Source organism: Lupinus angustifolius, chromosome LG17 (genome assembly GCF_001865875.1).
Source record: "Lupinus angustifolius cultivar Tanjil chromosome LG17, LupAngTanjil_v1.0, whole genome shotgun sequence".
In the NCBI taxonomy this organism is placed as follows: Eukaryota; Viridiplantae; Streptophyta; class Magnoliopsida; order Fabales; family Fabaceae; genus Lupinus; species Lupinus angustifolius.
The window spans coordinates 1,521,987-1,542,745 of record NC_032025.1 but is presented as its reverse complement, the minus strand read 5'-3'; the positions used below and the strand labels follow the sequence as shown (position 1 = coordinate 1,542,745).

General features: G+C 32.6%; 3 protein-coding genes and 1 long non-coding RNA gene across 6 annotated transcripts; 3 read left to right on the top strand and 1 right to left on the bottom strand.

The window, feature by feature from the left end:
• On the top strand, nt 1,192-4,225 carry LOC109331628 (phosphatidylinositol/phosphatidylcholine transfer protein SFH10). 2 transcript variants are annotated; one of them, XM_019566255.1, is made up of 11 exons: nt 1,192-1,300; nt 1,421-1,628; nt 1,731-1,830; nt 2,204-2,467; nt 2,632-2,709; nt 2,825-2,926; nt 3,008-3,057; nt 3,240-3,339; nt 3,436-3,510; nt 3,660-3,719; nt 3,807-4,225. In XM_019566255.1, exons 1-11 carry the CDS (start codon nt 1,294-1,296, stop codon nt 3,807-3,809), a joined length of 1,047 nt encoding a protein of 348 aa, XP_019421800.1. In that variant the 5' UTR covers nt 1,192-1,293; the 3' UTR covers nt 3,810-4,225. The 2 variants fall into 2 exon arrangements, with proteins under 2 accessions (XP_019421800.1, XP_019421801.1); XM_019566256.1 differs by lacking the exon at nt 3,660-3,719 and having other exon boundaries at nt 4,012-4,195.
• Nucleotides 7,322-8,898, top strand: LOC109331629 (peroxidase 72). The gene is made up of 4 exons (XM_019566258.1): nt 7,322-7,587; nt 7,743-7,934; nt 8,036-8,201; nt 8,338-8,898. Exons 1-4 carry the CDS (start codon nt 7,375-7,377, stop codon nt 8,748-8,750), a joined length of 984 nt encoding a protein of 327 aa, XP_019421803.1. The 5' UTR covers nt 7,322-7,374; the 3' UTR covers nt 8,751-8,898.
• Nucleotides 8,967-12,537, bottom strand: LOC109331624 (probable methyltransferase PMT27). Of its 2 annotated transcripts, none has more exons than XM_019566250.1 (9): nt 11,300-12,537; nt 11,061-11,210; nt 10,691-10,961; nt 10,470-10,580; nt 10,210-10,384; nt 9,822-10,088; nt 9,518-9,715; nt 9,173-9,413; nt 8,967-9,114 (listed from the first exon to the last, which is right to left on the bottom strand). In XM_019566250.1, exons 1-8 carry the CDS (start codon nt 12,458-12,460, stop codon nt 9,206-9,208), a joined length of 2,541 nt encoding a protein of 846 aa, XP_019421795.1. In that variant the 5' UTR covers nt 12,461-12,537; the 3' UTR covers nt 8,967-9,114; nt 9,173-9,205. The 2 variants fall into 2 exon arrangements, with proteins under 2 accessions (XP_019421795.1, XP_019421796.1); XM_019566251.1 differs by having other exon boundaries at nt 8,967-9,122; nt 9,181-9,413.
• LOC109331630 lies at nt 12,370-12,735 on the top strand. Its single transcript, XR_002105817.1, has 2 exons — nt 12,370-12,469; nt 12,502-12,735. It is a non-coding gene; the product is annotated as an uncharacterized LOC109331630 (long non-coding RNA).

The following is a 20,759-nucleotide window of genomic DNA, read 5'->3' as shown; positions in this document are numbered from 1 at the left end:
GTTGCTTTTGGTTGGATGTCATTATGTATGAATAAATCCCAAGTATTTCCTCTTTGTTTGGGATGTGATCACCTCTTCTTAACAATGTCTCATTCTATATTTGTCCTACAAAGCAGGTCAGGTCAGCGCCTTGTGTCAACTATATTGCACATTGGAAAATATTTGCATGTGTACTAAAGAAATATAGAATTCAACAAATCAAGAAATAAAGAGAATTAAGAATTCAAGAAATAAATAAAATCAACAAATTAAAAATTCAAGAAATTATAATTTCGAGTAATTAAGAAATTAATAATTAAAGAAATGGAGAAATAAAGAAATTAATAATTCAAGAAATAAAGAAATGAATAAGAACACCAAAAGTGGTGAAAACAAATGAGTTCATAGCCAAATAAGAAAGTTCTTCATCCAATTTCACCATTGGAGAAAAACCATTTTTGTGTTTATTTCATAACAGTGAATAAAAAAGAAACCGTTAACATTAAAAATGAAAAACAAATTATTAGAAGAGAGAGAAGAAATCAATATTATTGTGAAATATAAATATGTGATATGTTTGTGGGGTGCATTTAATAATGAAAATAGAGTTGTACAATTGGAGGTGATTTTAGCTTGAGTTGCTTAAGTTGTTGGAATGTATAAACAAATATAAAATAATCGGTGAGGTTAATTTAAGAACAAAAAAATGAGTTGCATCATTGTGGATGCTCTAATTAAGCTTTCGTAGTAGTCCCCAACATATTTTTTTGGTTCTTATATTCCAAATTTTGATTTAGTCTTTAGGGGCATTTAAATGATGATGCATTAGCAAGATAATTGACTATGCCAATGGGTAACATAACAAGTGTCACATACTAGTGTTAGGCATATCATTATTAAGGTTAAAACCACATCTGCGATGTTGGTGAGACTTGGTCAGCGTTAATTGTCAATGTCTCTTTACCCATTTCTCTAAAATTATCTATTTTCAGGATTACATATTATATTACCATTTATCATCTCTTTTATATCTCCTCCCACTTCCCTTCTACCCTCTTCCATTTCCTTCGTTTCAAGAGGTCTACTATTATTAATATACATCTCTTTCATCTTCCAATTTCATTCACTATATTATTCTTTTGTTTCTTTTTCTTTTTTAGCATTTTTTTATAATGTAAGAACACAACGATACGTATATAATTTTGCATGCATGCATGCAGGGCATTTGGGAGTGTTTTTTTTGTGACATAACTCCTTGATTCTTGGGTTAAGTCCTGTAAAGCCACCAGAAGCAATTCAACCAAAGAAAAAACCATGTCTGGTAAATATACATATACATAATATTTTCATTAGGGTGTTTACATTTTCATGTTTTTTCCTTTACCACCTTCTAGAAAATTCTTCCATGACATTCAAATATCCATTCTATACTGTTTTGTAGGTTCTTTCAAGCAGAAAGCAATCAATGCTTCTAACATGCTCAGAAATTCCTTCACAAGGAAGGGTAGGCAAAGTAGCAAGGTTATGTCCGTTGAAATTGAGGATTTCCATGATGCTGAGGAGTTAAAAATTGTGGATCAGTTTCGTCAAGCTCTTATTTTGGATGAACTACTCCCTGCACACCAGGATGATTATCATATGATGCTAAGGTTCCTTTTTTTATGAACAACAATGCCTGTAATCTTGAATATCATGTCACTAATCAAATTTAGTAAGAACTTGAAACTTTTTGTTATTCTATTATTGTGTAGATTCCTAAAGGCTAGGAAATTTGACATCGAGAAAACGAAACAAATGTGGTCCGACATGCTCAAATGGAGAAAGGAATTTGGTGCTGACACTATTATGGAGGTATTTGTTAGGTCACATTTTGTGAGGCTTTAGGAGATTACTTTAACATACAACAATTCAATGAGGAAATTATATTTCGTGAATTATCTAACTCAATCACAAGGTGAATAGAATAGTTTGAGTAGTAAAGTGGCAGAACATAGAACACATGATAATAATATGAACAGAGCTATTTATCTCAATTTGTGAAACAATGTGTTCTATGTTACTTCACTACTTAAATAAGTTCTTCCTCCTCAATTATGATTGGACTGGATTAATTTTGCACTTGTTAAATTTTCGTATTATGTGATTGCTACTCTAGTTTTCTGTGTCCTGTTTTTAAGAGTTTCACTTCTTTTCTTTTCTTTACTTCTTTTGCTCCTTGTAATAGGATTTTGAGTTCAAGGAACGTGATGAAGTCCTAAAATACTATCCCCAAGGACATCATGGAATAGACAAAGAAGGAAGGCCTCTGTACATAGAGAGATTAGGACAAGTTGATGCAACAAAGCTTATGCAAGTCACAACCATGGATCGCTATATCCAATACCATGTAATGGAGTTCGAGAGGACATTCGACAAGTTCGCAGCTTGTTCGATTGCTGCAAAGAAGCACATTGATCAAAGTACAACCATCTTGGATGTTTCCGGATTGGTACGCATAAGAAATAGCTAAATATATATGCCAAGACTAAACTGACAATTTAAAAAGATTAGACAATTGAACATGGTTCACCAAAAATGACAAGATTTAGCATTAAAAAGATGGTATTTTAGTGACACAAAAGGAACCCTGATGTATTATCATTAATGCCACAGGGGCTAAAAAGCTTAAACAAACATGCTAGGGATCTCCTTACTCGACTTCAAAAGGTTGATGGCGATAACTATCCAGAGGTATTTTTTTCTACTTTGGTTAGAAATTAGAATTATGGGTGGTGGGGGGAGTTTTTGAATGAGTATATATTGTGGATTATTAAGTAATATCATGATATTGGTTGCTCCACTGCAGACCTTGAATCGCATGTTCATCATCAATGCAGGTTCTGGATTCAGAATGTTGTGGAACACCATGAAGTCCTTCCTTGATCCTAAGACAACAGTAAAAATTAATGTCAGCACATATACCCAATCTTAAACCAATATGTTTTTTCAGGCCAATAGAACTATGTAACTGAAACTTGTAATTCATCAGGTTCTTGGAAACAATTATCAGAGTAAACTGCTTGAAATAATTGATGCAAGGTAAGTTCAGAAATAAGTAATTGAAAATATCACAGTATCTGGTTTTAGTTATTTCAAAAGTACTTTGGATCCCTTTTTTTCACTTCTCAGTTTTCTTTCTCTGTCTTGAAGTAAAAACTCCCTATAACATTGACTAAAAGTTATTCAGATGCTTCACCTATCCATTGATTTTGCTATGGCAGTGAGTTACCTGAGTTCTTAGGAGGTACTTGTACTTGTGCTGATAAAGGAGGATGTATGCTTTCAGATAAGGGTCCATGGAATGATCCAGAAATAATGAAGGTAGGTCTGTAGTCCTTATATGACAGCATATTTCCCTTGCTTCCCTATTTATGTTCCATGTATGGATTCCCAAACTTATTTCTTGTCTGATTGCAGATGGTTCAAAATGGTGCTCATAAATGTTCAACAAAATCTCTGACTCCAGTAGTGGAAGAGAAAATTATTTCTGAGGTGAGATAATTTCTTCTAAGCTCTTTTGGCCTCCATTTGATTGTGCATCTGCAAATGCTATAGTTGTCCATAATCATTTTGATTTTCTTATAACTCTTAGTCGTTTCTTTCTTTGATGAAGTTTTGAACTAATTGATGTGCATATGTAGGATAAGACATCGAAGTTGGAGGCGAATCAAACCTCGCAGGTTACTCCAGTTTGTGATGAGGTAATGTTAATGTCCAGTTTGTGGTTTTTTTGTTACTACTATGCTTATCTAACTCTTACTCATTTATGTTTTTATTGTTATTGTTAGTGATTCTGCTTTCTCAGGCATTGGAGGATTCAGTTACCAAACAAGAGGAGCTTTCAGCATATATGGAGAATAAGAAAAAGAAGAAGCAGTGGGCACGTACACTACCAATAGTACATTAATACCTTAACGTTGTTACTACTAGATTGTTACAACATATACTTGGTTACTGAGTGTTTTATATGTAACACTTATTTGTGTAATGTAGTGCATCTGTTAAGTGCGAAATGGAGGATGTCCATAGATTATCAGGGATTGAATTTTTACTCCTTTAAGGAGACTTCCCAAATGCCCTCTTAGGCTCTTACATTAATGTTCAACATACGAACTACTAAATGTACAAAACCACAACAAGAAAAAGGATATGCTCAATATATTAATTTTATGCTAAATTTTTGTTTTTAATAGGATAGGAGTTACTCGATATACTGGGAGCCACTCACATAAGAACAGTGTTGTTGTTGTGAGAAATGAGAACAATTAATATAAACTATGAAATCTTATTTGAATGGTCAAGATCAAAAAAATATAAAAGACATCATTGTCATTATAAATATAAGAAATATAAACTTGCCTATAATATTATCTACCAACCGTGTAAAAGTTATTATGTAATTGTTTAATATAACCTTTGTCCCATTACAAAACTGTTGAAGAAATGAGCCAACTAAAGTGAGATATGGAAGATTGGTTGCTTTTGGAAGATTTAACATCATTCTAACTTCTAAGGCAATGCTTGTAGCTGGCTTCTGTGTTATTCTCACATTGCAGACATTAACATTTTTTGTTAGAAACTTGAGTCAACAATTTGAAGAGTTATGATAATGAAGTCAATTGAGCAGCTGAGGCTACCTTCTCTCTAATAAGACACACAGAATAAAACCAGCAGAGATTAACTGCCCCGGAATTTGATATTGTTATACTGGAAGCCCTATAAACAATTCAACATCGCATATTTTAGATGTATAACAATGTTTTCGATGATTTCTGTTTACTTATAGTAGTATCTTGTCATAATTAATAACACTGAAAGTAGAGGATCAGAATTGTGATTGGGTTGGCTTGGCTTAGCTGATTGAAAACAAGTAGATTATAGCCACAAGGTTGTACTAATCAACATTGTTTTTGCCTTGTAGCTTAAAGTTACTCAACTAAACTGCCTCATGATGTTTAGTAAATGAATTTATTTACAAGCTTAATTATCTGATAACCAATATATACATAAGCACATGGGCTGATTTATAAGAAACCTTATAACATGTACATTTTTATCTCTATTGTAAGTTTATATATATTAGTATATTTGCTTTTAAAGTTAATTATGAGATAACCACAAGATCTTTCTTTTTATGGATATTATAAAACTCAAATGTGAAATCATCCGAGATAAATTGTTGAATGATTATTAGGTTACTCATATAAAAGATATAATTTTACATGTATGTCAAATTATTGGGAATAAAGCAATGAGATACTAGGCTAATGATCTAATATCTTATTAGATTTTTAGGTATTGTATAAGACCAAAGATCAAAATTAAAGTTCAATTTATGAGAACAATAATTATATAACAAGGCAACCACATACCTCAAAATTGAAGAGATTAATTCATTGAGAAATATCCTTCTTTATAAAAAAATTATTACAACAAGGAATGCAAATAAATAACTGAAAAATAAAGATAAAACACAATTTTAAAACCTTGTCTCATACTTTATATGGTGTTGATTGAATTGGCTCCCTAGGTCCATTTTAATTCCATTGCTCAAAAGTAAAGCAAATGTGCTTTTGAAAATATTATTTAGATTTAAAGACTGAGCATGCAACTTTGTTCGTTCAATTTTCATGTTTGAATAATGTTTCAAGGATTTTATATTCAATCCTTAGTGATCTTTTATAACTTCAGCTTATAGTAAAAAGATATATAAATAAAAGAAGGTAAAGAAGAGAATAAGTAAAGTGATTATCCAACTCAATCACTTAAAGGCTTAAAGCAATATGCTATATACATGTTCATCACTTATAGCTCAATTTAAAATAATCATCGGTTGTCGTTACCCTGGTATATATCAAGGTTAAGCATATGCTATATACCCAAAAAAAAATGGGAAGTAAAGATAAGCATATACTGCTAAATATAGAGAAGACAACTTTAGTTGAGATTTAGAGTTTTAAACCATTTGAGGTGTGAAAGGGAGCAGGTATCCAACCATACATGTTCATAACCACTTTATAGTACCTTACACATAAATAGTTACACATGTTTAACTTAAGGTTGTTAGGTTTTGAAGTCAAAAAGTCATTTCCAATGATTAGGAAAAGCAAAAGGAGAATAATTATAAAAATACAAACTTATATATATTAGTTAATATAATCTATCCACCGTGTAAAAGTTATATATAGTACACATGTCATACTTTTACTAGTCGGAAGAGATAAATTATTTATTGACAAGAGGAGATACATTGTTCTCTTTTTAATATAACCTTGTCTGATTAAAAAATGTCTAAAAAAGTGGGAGTCAATGTGAGAAATGGAAGATCAATTGCTTTTGCAAGATTTAACATCATTCTAAGGCAATGCTTGTAACTGGCTTTTGTGTCTTTCTCACATTGCTGACACCATATTTTTGGGTCAGAAACTTGAGTCAACCATTTGAAGAGCTAGGACAATGAAGTCAGGTGAGGCTACCTTCTCTCTAATAAGACACACAGAATAGAACCAGCAGATTAACTGCCCCGGATTTTGATGTTGTTATATTGAAAGCCTTCGAAACATTAGTAATTAATGTATCAGTTTATAAAAAAAATCATTTTTAATGCTATAGATTATGTATGTGTTCCCACAGTTTTAAATTCCTAATCAAGTTATTTTACACCTGCCAACTAGTTTATCAGTTAATCATGCTAAATATTTATTAGCTTGTTGTGACAAAAAAAGCTATGATGTATAATTAAAGTGGATGTGTATAGGGGAAAAAATACATGTCAATACTGAAGTTAACAGGACTTAATCACTGCTTTAATTAGCCCAATGAATAAGAAAGGATAGTGCTTAAGAAATAACTCAAGAAAGGAATTGATGCGGGATTTAAAATAAATGATCAATGATCAATGACAATACATAACTTGCAATGCAAGAATACCATAAAGTGTCGGAGGAGTTGGCTCCAATTTTTAAGGCTTTTTCTATGTTAAGGCTTTTCTTTTTATACTTAACTAAAAAGCTTGCTGCTATGCTTTTAGAATAACCTTAGACCCTCATGCTATTTTCTTACCATTATAGCTTTGGGTGTATTAACATGTGGAACAATAAGATCTAACAACTCCAATTATATCTTCCTCTTTTACATTAATTTGGAAAGTAGTTAGCTACCAACTCCTACTTTTGTCCCCCTCCCATTGCACCTTTAATTTTCTGATGTGGTGAGCAAAATTTGGTGCACGAATAACAAAACTGCCATGCAATAATAATTTTCTGTCATGTAAAGTTCAACTATATAAATACTAAATCCCAATACACAGTGCTCATATCCAATCAAGTTGGAAAACTTGTCTTGAAAGGAAAAACAATGGCCAAATCCATAAACTTTATACTTCTTTTTTCTCTACTAGCATTTGCTCCTTTCTGCCAAATAGAGGGTAGCCTCTACCCACAATTTTATGAGGGCTCATGTCCTAGAGTTCATGATATTGTCAACTCCATTGTTGCAAAGGCTTTTGCAAAGGACCCTCGAATGGCTGCTTCTCTGCTGAGACTACATTTCCATGACTGTTTTGTCAAGGTTTCTGCATGTGATAGCAAAACAATCCAACCATTAGTGATTTAGTTATACTATGCATAGAACATTATGTAGTAGTGTCATATTAATTAATGAGCAAAGTTATATTTATGAAACTTTATACTGTTCAAATGCATGACTGAAAAATAATGTTGCAGGGTTGTGATGCATCAATTTTGCTTGATAGCAGTGGAACTATTATCAGTGAGAAGAGGTCAAATCCCAATAGAGATTCAGCTCGAGGATTTGAAGTCATTGATGAAATTAAATCAGCAATAGAAAAAGAATGCCCTGGAACTGTATCTTGTGCTGACATTTTGGCTCTATCTGCCAGAGATTCAACTGTTCTTGTAAATATATCATGTTATTCTGAAATATAATCAAGTGTCCTTATCTTTTTAATATTTGACTTTCAAAACATAATTGTCAAGCATATTCCTTTTATTTGCAGACTGGTGGACCAAACTGGGAAGTACCTTTAGGCAGAAGGGACTCTCTAGGTGCAAGCATTCAAGGCTCCAACAACAACATTCCTGCCCCAAACAACACATTTGAGACCATCTTAACTAAATTCAAGCTCAAGGGACTTGACATTGTTGATCTAGTTGCTCTATCTGGTAAACTCCTAGTACTTGGTGTTTCTACTCTTTTGCTTTCAAGAAAACATTTAGCTTCATTTTTTCTGCTCTACATTTAAGTATCCCTTGTACTCAGTTGATGGTACAACTTAGCAATTTTTGCATAATGTTATAGGGAGCCACACTATAGGAGATTCCAGGTGCACCAGCTTTAGGCAAAGACTTTACAACCAAAGTGGTAATGGCAAAGCAGACTTCACTCTCGACCAAAACTATGCTGCTAAATTGCGCACTCAGTGCCCAAGATCAGGTGGAGACCAGAACCTGTTTGTCCTAGACTTTGTCACTCCAACAAAATTTGACAACAACTACTTCAAGAACTTATTGGCTAACAAGGGTCTATTAAGTTCTGATGAAATTCTCTTGACCAAGAATAAAGTATCTGCAGATTTAGTGAAGAAATATGCTGAAAGAAACGATATTTTCTTTGAACAATTTGCCAAGTCCATGATTAAGATGGGAAACATTACTCCTTTAACGGACTCAAAGGGAGAGATCAGAAAGCACTGCCGAAAGATTAACAAGTGATGAAGTAAAATATCATTGTTGTGCTGCCATGTGTGAAAATTCCATTACATCTTTGTTTATTATCCATTGCCTGTGTCCCAGTGTATTCCGAATTTTGATAGCATGAGTAATGCTAGCATTGTTGTGTGTTTGATAAATTAATAAAGTGCTTTTCTATCTAAAAATCTAAATCTGTAGGTAGGTGTAGGACAATTTAACCGGGAGATATCCATTCCATAATATAAAAAATCAACAAAATAGATACTTGTGTTCTCTAAGGTGGATGAGAGGCCAAACACCTTAAGTCACCACCTTAAATCTCAAAATTAAGTCTTCTGTCAAAATTTCTGTGTATATCAATTTGCTATAGAAAGAGAAATGAAAATTTAAACTAATAAAAATGGTGAATATGCAACAATATAATCCTTTTGAGACTAAAGTATCCCAAATATTAGTTATAGTGTTTGTCTCCATTATCAAGAGGAAGCTAGAGAGTCTGGCCTCCAATTTCCTTTCTTTGCACTGAGAATACCCTTTTCTTCATTTGAGGAGATTATTTCCCATTGTAGAGATTTTAACAATGCTGCCACTTCACTAATGGTGCTAGATTCATCACGAACAACCAATTTACCTCCTGGTCTGGCTATTCTATCCACCTCTGCCATAATAGCAGCAAGCTTGCACCTGAGGAACCAAATCAACAAAACCATATCAATGTGGTGCATGCACTTTCTATTTGTTTATCTTTGGGTAAATAAATCTTGAAGAATCATTACTTCCATCCATACCTCTCCTTAAGCTTTGAGAAAAGATTATCTGCATGTAGTAGATCATAGGTTCGTGGGTATGTGCTGAAGGATTCACACCAATCATGGTATATCCCAAAAAGACCCCTCTCATAGATGATGGGAAGTGTGTCAGGAGAATCTATGTTCACCACATTGAATACCCAAACTGCAGGAAGATCCCTCAGTGCTGCTGCAAATCTACACAGACATGGTAAAATATGAAGATTGAAGACAAAGTATCATTCATATATTAAATAAAAATGTGTAGTAGTTATAGACTTAATAGTCCAAGTTGAATGAATACCCTCCATAAACAGCTTTCATGTCCATCACATTTCTCACATTAGACCAAGTTATACCAATGTTGCTCAGTTCGTCCACAACATTTTTCCAACGTTCACTGTCTTCTGAAAAATCTGTAGCAGCTGGTTTTTTGTAGATCCCTAATTGTGAGTTGTTTAACCAATAAGGGGCTTTATGCAATCGATGAGGCCATTCTTCAGGCCATTTGGCTCCTCTCTCAGCCTTGTTAACAGGTACCTTGTGGATGCACGCTTGTAGAGGTACATACCTGCATATAGTAATACATTTGTCTGATTAAGATTACAAACTTGTTATCATCATTAGCATATATTTTACTTCTTATATCAAATATATAATCTTTTGTGTATGTGCCAGTAGTAGAGATTTACCATGCAGCATTTGGATCATCATTATCCTTACACATTGGAGGTTCGCTTTTCTCCCTTCGTTCGTAGCATTCATTGGAAATTGGTTTGCGGTAAATGGCAGCACCAACATGGTTCAGTTTATCCTTGTTGATAGTCACAAGATCCCAACACATGGCTTTAGTCAGTGAGGACATTGCTAGAAAACAAATTACAAGATATGAGTGACTAAAATTGGTGAGTTATTTATTTCTCAAAAATTAAGATATGATATGTTATCTCACCGTTCCATATCTCGACATCTTCTTCAAGCTTCTGGTACACAGGAGTGGCAGACCAAGCAAAATAACCACCTGGTCGGAGAACACGGTTCAATTCCAAAAGCAACATGCCACCTAGATTAAAAGTTTCACATTCCTTAGCAACCATGTTCAACTCAAAAATGACTTGAACCATTATTAAAAATGAGAAATCTAAGCACAAGAAAAGTGTTAGTGAGATCAACCTTCTTCATGCCAAGGTACTCGACAACGTGCACAATGAATGAGATCAAAGACATTGCTTGGAAATGGAAGTCTTTGAGAACCCATGACAGCAGAAATGGCAGGAATCCCTCTCTCAAGAGCAAACTGCACTTGTGCTTCATGTTCATCTTTGGGTGCAAAAGACATAGCAATAACATCTCTTTCAAATAGGTAACCTCCAAAGCTTCCAACCCCACACCCAACATCCAATATCACCCTAGTATGTTTCCCCCATCCAATACCACCTTCAGCCTGTTTATAATAATTAGGATTGCCATTACAAAATTCACATTTTGAGCTATGTATCAAATAATTGAATCAATGTAATGAAGAAAATCAATGTGTCATTACCTGTTGAAGAAAATCAATGTAATGAAGAGCTCCATGAATGAATTGAGTGCCACCTCCAGGGAATGTCAAGTACTCACCAGTCACCTTCACCCAATTTTGGTGTCCCTTCACTTCTGCTAGCAAAGTGTGTGGTACATTGTGGTACCATATCTATTTTGAAATACAAAAATAAAATTGATTTAGTTTTCAAGATTTCAAAGATCTTAGTCATTGTGGTACATATTATGGATTAAAATCACCTTATCTCTGCTGCTTGGCCATTGAATAGGTGTTTTATAGTTTTCAGGAAGTGGAACCAGACAAGTTGGTGGGTCCTCAGGACAATGTCTTTCCCTATGTTGAAAGTGTTTTGTGCTACGTAACATTTTTATAGCTTTTTCATTGTCCAAACATGGTATATAATCAGCACCTGCAGTAACATTGCATAGGTACCATGTGTTATCTTGTTGTCTCTTTTTTTCTTGATGTGATTGATCTGCTTGTGTTGCCCATGCCTTCTTTGATTTCTGGCCTTTCTTCTCTGCTTTTGAGTCTTGGCTTTTTGCACTTTCACCTTGGTTTTCATTTTTCTCTGGCTCTGACTGAGAAACTTGAGAGGTATCTTCCTTTTTAGAATCAACATTTTCATCTTGTGTTGTTACCTTTCCATCTTTCTTTGTGATGTCGCCTTTATCTTCTATTAATTGTTCTTTATTTGCTTCATCTTCATTATTTTTAGACCCTCTAGTGTCAAAACTTTGAACATCTTGTTTCTGTCCCAAGTTTTGTTCTTTATTTTCAGCCTCATTTGCATTCTGAGATTCCATGCTATCTTGACCCTTGGCATTTCCTTCAGATGCTTCCACACTGCTTTGTTGAACTTTCTCAGACTCAGAATTCTGATCATTATTACCTGATTCACTTACAGATGAGGCTTGTTCTTTTTGAGTTACTGAGCTTTCTTCAAACATTTGAGAGTCACTAGTACCACTCTTCTGTTTATTAGCTTCATTGTTATTATTTTTATCATCAGATTTGATAGCATCATCAGGTAGATGACCAGGATTGTCTTCAAAAACAGTAGTAGTTGTACTTGTATCCTTTTGCATTTCACTGTTGGTATTTGTTTCAGCTGAATCCTCAATGGTACTTTTAGTGGTGGTTTCAACCGGTTCTTGAATGTTTTTTGTGGTGATTTGAGGGATGTCTTGAGTGGAAGACAAATCATTGTTGATTTTTGAAGATGTATCAATTGCCATACTTGTAGAAGTGGCCTCATCAGTTAATGTTTGAGGTGAAAAACCATAGTTGGAACTAATCATCCATACACCAAAAACACATAGTGCAATAAAAATTAATGTTGTTGAGGTTGATACATAAGATGGTGACGTTGACCTCTTCCTTGAATTAAACAATGCCATGAGAAGAGTGTTTTTTGTGTGTGTTGAGAAAGGAAATTGAGATGGGTATAGATATGTTAAAGGAGATTATGAAAGTGAGGATGCATGGAGAGGAATATGAGTGATGTTTGTGAAGATGGTAAGATGAGAGAGTAGAAATGTTCTAAGTAGGAAAATGGAATATATCATGCATGATCCAAAGTAGTAGGAATAGGGAATTTGTTAAGACAACATGGTTGCTATGTTAAGGTTTTTTGACAATGAAATTATGTGAGGCTTTGGTCTCATCTATTCATAATGCTGTGACTTCGCTTCATTCCAACCATATTTTAACCTTTGTTTCAGGAGTTCTGTTTTTAACTAACAATTAGGATCAAAATACATTTTTCACATAACTCTGTACTAAGTTTTAGTCTTTCCTATACTTTTTAGTTGGACTTTGACCAACACATTGTCCATGACTCAGGCCAAAAAATGAGTATTTGTTTTATTATGTATGTATAGAATTACTATTAGTTAGATCATGAATGATTTGATGATCTTAAATTCAACTAATAATATCTCAAAAGGAGTAGCAAAAAAATCTCATCATTACAAGGAGAAAAAATGAATAATGTGATGATCTTAAATCCAAAAGTTGGCCCTGTTGGAGCAGCTTCTTAAATGGAATGGACTTTCAATTCATTCAAGCCCAAGTCTTAATATCAACGAAGCCCGGGCTATGGGCCTTTATTCTAGTTTAGTCTAGAGATGTTTACAACTTCATTCATGAATCATGATTGATTTTGAGCCCAAAACTACTTTTTAGGAAATGCTTCTAAGACTAAAGAACTATATAGCTATGTGCACATATATATGATTAGTAGTAATAATAGAAGATAAAATGTATGTGGGAAAATTCAAAAATGCATTTTGTACTTGGGTTTCTTTAAAGGCATTATTGTAGGCATTACGACCAACAAGGACCTATATTATGTATCAGACCAATCTTAATTAAGCCAAGGACAAGTAGAATCTTTGAACATGAAGAGGGACAAAAGGAGTGTATAATAGTTCAAGATATGAAGATGATGGACTATGAAAATCACGTCCTCAATATAGAGAAAAAAGAATTGGTTAATCTAGCTTTTTGGGTAGGAATTGAATAATGAATATGAGACATTCTTACTAATACGACCTTTCTCCTTTTGTCTTTTCATTTACAAATTAAAAACAAATCACATGCAGAAGCTACTCAACTGTAGTCACGTGAAAAGATGTTCATATTGATTTTAATGTTCATAAAATACAAAATAATGGGATTAAGACGTCACCAAAAGCCAAGAGGAATATTTAGAGCACCACATAATAATATTAAAAGAATCAGGTAAAAAGTAATTAATTTGGGGATAGTGCTATATGGTTATCCGAGTGTTGTATATATTGTGGTACATATTTATGATTTCTTTAACATTAGTCTTGGGACTGAGGATAAATATATGAAAATAATTTTTTTATTGTAATAGAAAGTATTTATAATATCAAAATAAAAAATATGCAATAGTACCTTTTTTATTTAAGAATTTCTAATAAATTTCATTTTCATATTCTTATAATTGGCTCTTAGAACTGAAGTTGAGTAAAACGCATATTTTATCTCTTCAACAATATAATTTTGATGCAATAGTTGCACAAAGTTGTATGTAACCCTTTTGAAGATATTCTTATATACCTTACTTAATTACAAGTATTTCATATTGATTAAGAAAATCATTAAAAAATATTAATAATCAATGTAAACAAATATATTTTGATCAAAATATTCCTCACAACTCATTTTTACATTGTAAAATGTTATTCAATTATTTTTCTTATAAAATAAATATATGTTAATATTTTGACAAATAAAAATGCCACAAAGAATATCACTTGTACCTCCTACATGCCTCGGCATGAGTGTTGGATATAGCTGAAATAGTGATGGTAACCTAACTTATATAATTTTAATATTTGATATCAAAATCAAACTCAATGTTCACAAATGTCTAGTCCTACACAATTATGCATTTGACTGGTCGTGGTAGTGCAAACTAGCTACAAAGCTCATTGGTCGATATCATTTTTCTTTTTATCCTAGTGTTGCTTGAGTTTAGGTCAAAATATGAAAGGAGAAAGTAAGGGAAAACAATAATTGGAAAGAATGCTAGCTACCATAATTTGTTCACTATCATTATAAACCAGTCACATTCTTGGAGTTAATCCTAATACGATCAAGCAATTAGTGGGACATAAATAGGTAATTATAGAACTCTATCTACATTTGAAACATTGATTTGTCATTAAAGCCTTCCAAATAATTTGCTTTGTACGACTGTGTACTCATAAAGTAAGCCGATTTAATTAAGTGTCAACATTAATAATATAGGTTGAGAAGGAAATATATGTACTAGTAGTAGTGTAAAAGTTTTACACAATTTATTATTCATTTTCAATGACTCTTCAAAAAAACAAATAAACAATAAATGATATATTATTTTTATATAAATTTCTACCTAACCATATATAGATTTAGAATAAAGTTATTAGACCGTAAAATACAAAGATAAAGACCTTCAAAAAGGTTAGTAAATGAAAAAAGATTGATGTTGCAATGTTACTATTTTGGGCGGTGCATCACTTTCATCATGCACTATACCATAGTATATATGGATGGTACTAATGAGCTACTTGTCCAATCGAGTCAAATTGATGGAAATTTTAAAGGGTTTCATAAAATATAACACATCAACCACGTTTCAAACCAATACTTATATTTTTCCTTTTATATTGCTCATTTTAACATAATTCATACCCTAACTTTATGATTGGGCTCTGGGAAAAATTATTTAATATTCATGGATAATTTTTTTTTTATAAATCATAAATATATTTCATGGGAAACAAATGACAAAGGTCATGTTCGCCTAGGCCACACATTTGGAGTAGAGATACAATTTTAGTACATTAACCTCAGTTCCCTAAGCTCATATTGTCACCTTTTATGTGGGCTTCACTAATTGGGCATGTAGGTTGTAGGGGGAAAATAACTCGTGCAAGGCTAGATTATAAAATTAGTACATTTGAATTTATTCTTTTTTATCAATGATCAAATTAGTAAATCTGAATTATTATTTTTTCAAATTAAACTACACTTGTTAAACTAATGGTATGTGGATATGCATTTAATTTGTCACATACACATTTGTCCATTTCTTTTTGTTTTATAAGAAGGTTTTGTTAGCATAAGTAATTAAAAGATGATGAGTTTAATTTTATTGAAAAATAACTACATACGTAAATCTTTTAGTTTATTAGCTTCACTGTTCCCAAAACTAATCCTCTATTAATTTCTTAACCTTACCCATTAAAACGGAAGTTAACAAAACCCTTTTGTAAAAGGGGTTAACACAAGACTCAAATGGATTGAAAATTGAAAAAATTGTTCTCCAACATATTTTGATGCATGTGCTGCCAAATACGTTTACATTAGCTTCAATTTTCTTTTCTCCTCACATGACCAGTAAAGTAATTAGATTCTCTTTATAAAGTAGTATAGTTGCCAAAAGAGGAGCTACCTGAAACATCGAATATCTACCAAAATCAGATAACAAAACCATAATTGGTCCTAAACTTAAGTTGCAATTTGGTTAATTAGGCGCAAATTAACTTTTGAAAGTCAATGATACCTACAAAAGGCATTGAAGTTGATGAATATAATTTTTTTTTTACCTACTACAAAACAGTCATCTCATATAAAAAATAAATTAAAAAATAAGTTATTACATGATTCATGATCTCAATCACATGAATTTGGAATAAATTTATTTAATTTTAAAATATTAATTGATAAATTGGTTGACATCATTCTTGATTTACTATATATAATAAATTATCATAATTCATAAGAATGGCCCAACACAAGTAATTAATACCTTTTATGAGTAGAAGCATGCCTTTTCCAATTTTCAATGCCAACCATCAAAGTTACTGTGGAATTTTAGGCGAGTTTTGTTGTATCAGTATGTTATGGTACCGCCTAAAAAATATTTAATATTTAAGAGAACAAATTTAATTTTCCCAATACCTTTTAAATTTCTTGTCCTCAACCCTAAAAGTTAAGGTTAAAAAAACCATTAATATCTCATCCCTAACATTTTCATGTCTTAATATCAATATAAAAAATATTCAATATCTTCTTAATATTTAATCAAAATAGGTCACTATGATCTGAAGCCGAATTGAATTCAAAAGAATGTGTGAGATTTTCTTCTTATGTTGTTTCTTAACATAAAAAAATTATTATTTTAGAGGTTTTTGTCCTTTCTAAAGGTTTGCTCAATGATATGTTAGAATTGAGTGAATTTGGGTTTTTCCACTTAAGGTGTTTGTTTGCTTTTGGGATTTGTTTTGAGTTTCATAGGTCAAATAATGGAACGTTTGTCCTTGTATAAAATATCATCAGACTTTAGAGAAGTGAACCCATTAAATATTTTATAGGTAAAAGTGAAATTCACTTGAATTATTTGTTACTCCAAAATGTCATGATAATTTTAAACTTCTAGCAAAGTCACATCTGGTATTTGTTAGTCCAAAATACTCATGACAAATTTAAACTTAAACTTATATACCTTTTACTTTTCTTATAACCCTAAGATTAGGGACTTTTTAAAGATTTCCAACAATATGTGATCTACCTAGAAATTTTTGTGACATGATATAGTGTTTGATTTTTCATTTTGGTACATTAATAGTCCTTAGTCTTTTATTAACAGATATTTGCAAGTTCTTTTTGAATTGAACATCCCTTATATTTGGTTAATAATATAGTTCTTTGCCTATAAAAAATGATACGTCATAATAAGATAATAGAATAAGGTAACATATGGCATGATTTGTGATAGAAAATGTTATTCTCCTTTTCTAAGACAGAAACAATGAAATAATGATAACAAGAAAGAAAAACTGTGAGGTTCTTATTTCCTTTTAGAAACTTATACAACTTGAATCAAAATGAAAATAAGGGTGTAGAGGTATGAAAGAGAGAGAAATGATAGTTGGATAGTAAGGTGAATTTGGGCAGAGAAAGTGAGAAACTATGAGAACATAAGAAAGACAATGGAGGAAGGAAACAACAACATTTTTAGGGCAATATTTGTTTACTTCTCCACATATCACATGCTTGTTCAGCTGTTCCTATCAACCCCCTTCATTTAAGGCACTGATAGTGACCTCTTTCTTCTCTTTACCACAGTTACCATTGCCATTACTCTCTTTCTCTTTCATTGTTTGTGGAAAAATATTAGTGAGTGGTGTAGTGGAAACTGATCATATCAATACTGGTAAGGGAAATCAATCAGTTAGTGAAGTATCAAATAATGGTACATAAATTAAAAGACATACATACCCCTGCCTCTGTTAGGTTGAGTTGAGTCATGAGATTGCCGAAACTAGAATTTTTTGTAATACAGAAGCAATGCATGACTCTTCTTGTTGTGTTATTTGCTTGAATTGGCTTGGTGAGCTTAGAAGAGAGTTAGTTAACTTTGGGATTTGTGTCATTTTTTGGAACCTTGATAACGTCAACACAACATTTGTTACCCGAACGATATTCTGTTTATTTAATTCATTGGTGACTCTTCTATCATATAATATTATAATATTATGTTACTCCATATTCTATAAAATGTGACCGGTTAGAAATATCTTAATTACAAATTGTTGAAATGAATAGGTTATGTTGCAATTCTAGTCGGGGTCAGTGATCGAATTGAATTAGCTCATTCTTTTGCATTTGTTTAAAGCATGTTTATCGTGTATAATCATTCTATTTGACTTAGGACCAACAAAAATACATGTTCATACTTGATACACATTGATAATTTGACACGTTAACCATGCAACTTACATAAAAATAAAATGATGCTTCCCTAATTTCTACATTTTTATTTGTAAGATTGTTGGGCAGGAATTAAGAAATGATTGAAAGTTATCCATTACATGTAAAATTTATTTTTTGGTTTAAACCATAATATCATCCAATAAAAAGGATCTGTTAACTCTATCATTGTCGTCACAAAATTGCTTTATGGCAGCAGAGTCTTTTACATAATATAGGAGGTCAAAGCACTTAACACTGATTGAGTCAAAGTTTTTTGTCACCAAAAGTAATAATATAATTGATACACACAAAAAGTGCAAATGAGATACTTAACCAAATAAGTTGAACCTTATTCTCTGAAATACCTATATCCCTTACAGTATTCACCACAAATGCCCATTTCACTCTATTCTAGGCCTTCTCAAAATCAATCTTTTATAACCATCAAGCCTTTTCTTCCCTTCCTCTTCCTCATAGTATTGATCGTTTCCTGGGTGATGATGACATTATCACTAGTCCCGGGAACAAAACTACAGTAAGTAGGGCTAAGCTAATCACATGTTCCATAATATTCCTCAATCTAGAAGTAAGCACTTTTGTCACAGACTTGTAAGAAACATTACCAAAGACTCATGGGCCTAAAATGCTTTAAAAAGGTTGGCACATCCACTTTCGGGATTAGGGTAATTAGCATTTCATTAGTCTCCATAAGTTTATTAGGATTATGGACTATCTCCTTCATAAGATCACAAAGAGATTTATCAACCACATTGTACTACTAACTTAGATAAAACACAGCCTGGAAGTCCTCTTTACCATGGGCTTTGACTCTCTCTATAGCAAAGACAACCTTACGAATCTCTTCCTCAATAATATTACTGGACAAAATAGCTGAACATGATCCTCCAAGAGCGGTGGAAGGGACTCATTCAGACAAAAAGGCGTAAAATGAGTGTTATCCGCATACAAATCCATGAAATACTGATTAGCCACCAATAGCCGTGTCAGAAAACGAAACCCATTGGCCGTCGTTATCTTGCAAACATTTTCAGTCTTATTCCTCTTCCTGTGCACCATTGTTCACCCATGAAAAAACTTGGATTCTTATCCCCAAATTTAAGCCATCTACAACTAGATTTTTGGTTCTAATGGACTTCATCTTGAATATAATGAGGACCTTCTCATAATATTTCCAGAGTGTATGCTTGAGATCTTCCAAAATCAAAATTGGGCCACCTGCAAGCATCTTCGCGATACCACAATTTGTGCTCGTAAGCTAAGAGGCGAAGAACCTAATGGGTCTTTCCCTAATTAGGTCATTAGTGAGCACCAAAATCAAGCCAAAAGGGTTAATGACCGGACATGAAGATAGTGAGATAATAGACAAACATGTGTTGAAAACACACTCGCCACTACATATTCATCGAAACCCTATCTAGCGTTCTGTATGAGGGGTCCCATAGTTACATAATAATAATCATCAAGTAACACGTACCATGTTTGGTTTGTCACGAGAATGGTCTCATGATTATGTAAATCAGTAATAAAATGTGTACCAAGTGAATCATTTACCGCGTATGAAAAAACTGTGAGGCGCGCTCTTCAAAGTGAATGATGAACCTGCAGCAAAACCCTCATTCACTAATTAACAATCACGAATAGTCTCCTGGAACATCAAGCTATCAGAGGAAGACCACTCGAACTTTCACCAACACTCTCGTAAATTCGTAATCATAAAGGTTGGAATTGAAATCACTCATTAAACATCAAGGGCGAGATTATACTGCACCACCAAATAAAGATCATTCCAAAGCTAGGACCAAGACACCACAGATCCTGATTGGATAATTAGTATTTAATTAGTTAGGGATATGAATATATGATTTTCTGAATGGATTTTTGTTGAAGAATTTTTTTTGTTAAGAGAAATGTAGAATTGGAACTAGACCTTCAAGCTATCTACTTGACTCTCCCTCATAAATTATAGTCAACAAATATGAAAATTTCATTTTCAAGGAAAATATAAGGATTTAGAAAACAACTTTATTCATGATAGATTTTAATAAGAGTCTAATACTGATTTTAGAAATTATCACCAATGACTTGCGTTCACTTTATAGTAGAAATATAATGTAGAATGAGATTTCTCTCTAGTATTAGATTAAAAAGGTAAAAGAACTTCAATATTAATTTATAAATTTTAAAAATTTAGATCATTCAATTTTTTTACTACTTCTCTATCTAATATTGGACGATCCAATTATTGACATGATATACTTTCATCCTTAAAGTTTAGGAATGGATGAGAATTCGGATAGCTACTAGGTAGGCTGATGTGTGGTATGGAATGAGCCAACAAAAAGGTACACAGTTAATTAGTGCTTGTAAAATGAATCATTTAAATCTTGCTTCGCCGTTTTAAAT

Excerpts from the sequence above, each read along its gene's own strand:
- LOC109331628 (XM_019566255.1), top strand. Across the intron at positions 1,629-1,730 it reads GATTATCATATGATGCTAAG|ATTCCTAAAGGCTAGGAAAT; the intron begins GTTCCTTTTTTT and ends ATTATTGTGTAG. Across the intron at positions 3,058-3,239 it reads CTTGAAATAATTGATGCAAG|TGAGTTACCTGAGTTCTTAG; the intron begins GTAAGTTCAGAA and ends TTGCTATGGCAG.
- LOC109331629 (XM_019566258.1), top strand. The coding sequence starts at position 7,375 with ATGGCCAAATCCATAAACTTTATACTTCTTTTTTCTCTACTAGCATTT. Across the intron at positions 7,935-8,035 it reads CCAGAGATTCAACTGTTCTT|ACTGGTGGACCAAACTGGGA; the intron begins GTAAATATATCA and ends TTTTATTTGCAG. Across the intron at positions 8,202-8,337 it reads TGATCTAGTTGCTCTATCTG|GGAGCCACACTATAGGAGAT; the intron begins GTAAACTCCTAG and ends ATAATGTTATAG.
- LOC109331624 (XM_019566250.1), bottom strand. The coding sequence starts at position 12,460 with ATGGCATTGTTTAATTCAAGGAAGAGGTCAACGTCACCATCTTATGTA. Across the intron at positions 11,211-11,299 it reads GGCCAAGCAGCAGAGATAAG|ATATGGTACCACAATGTACC; the intron begins GTGATTTTAATC and ends ATTTCAAAATAG. Across the intron at positions 9,414-9,517 it reads TTCTCAAAGCTTAAGGAGAG|GTGCAAGCTTGCTGCTATTA; the intron begins GTATGGATGGAA and ends TTGGTTCCTCAG.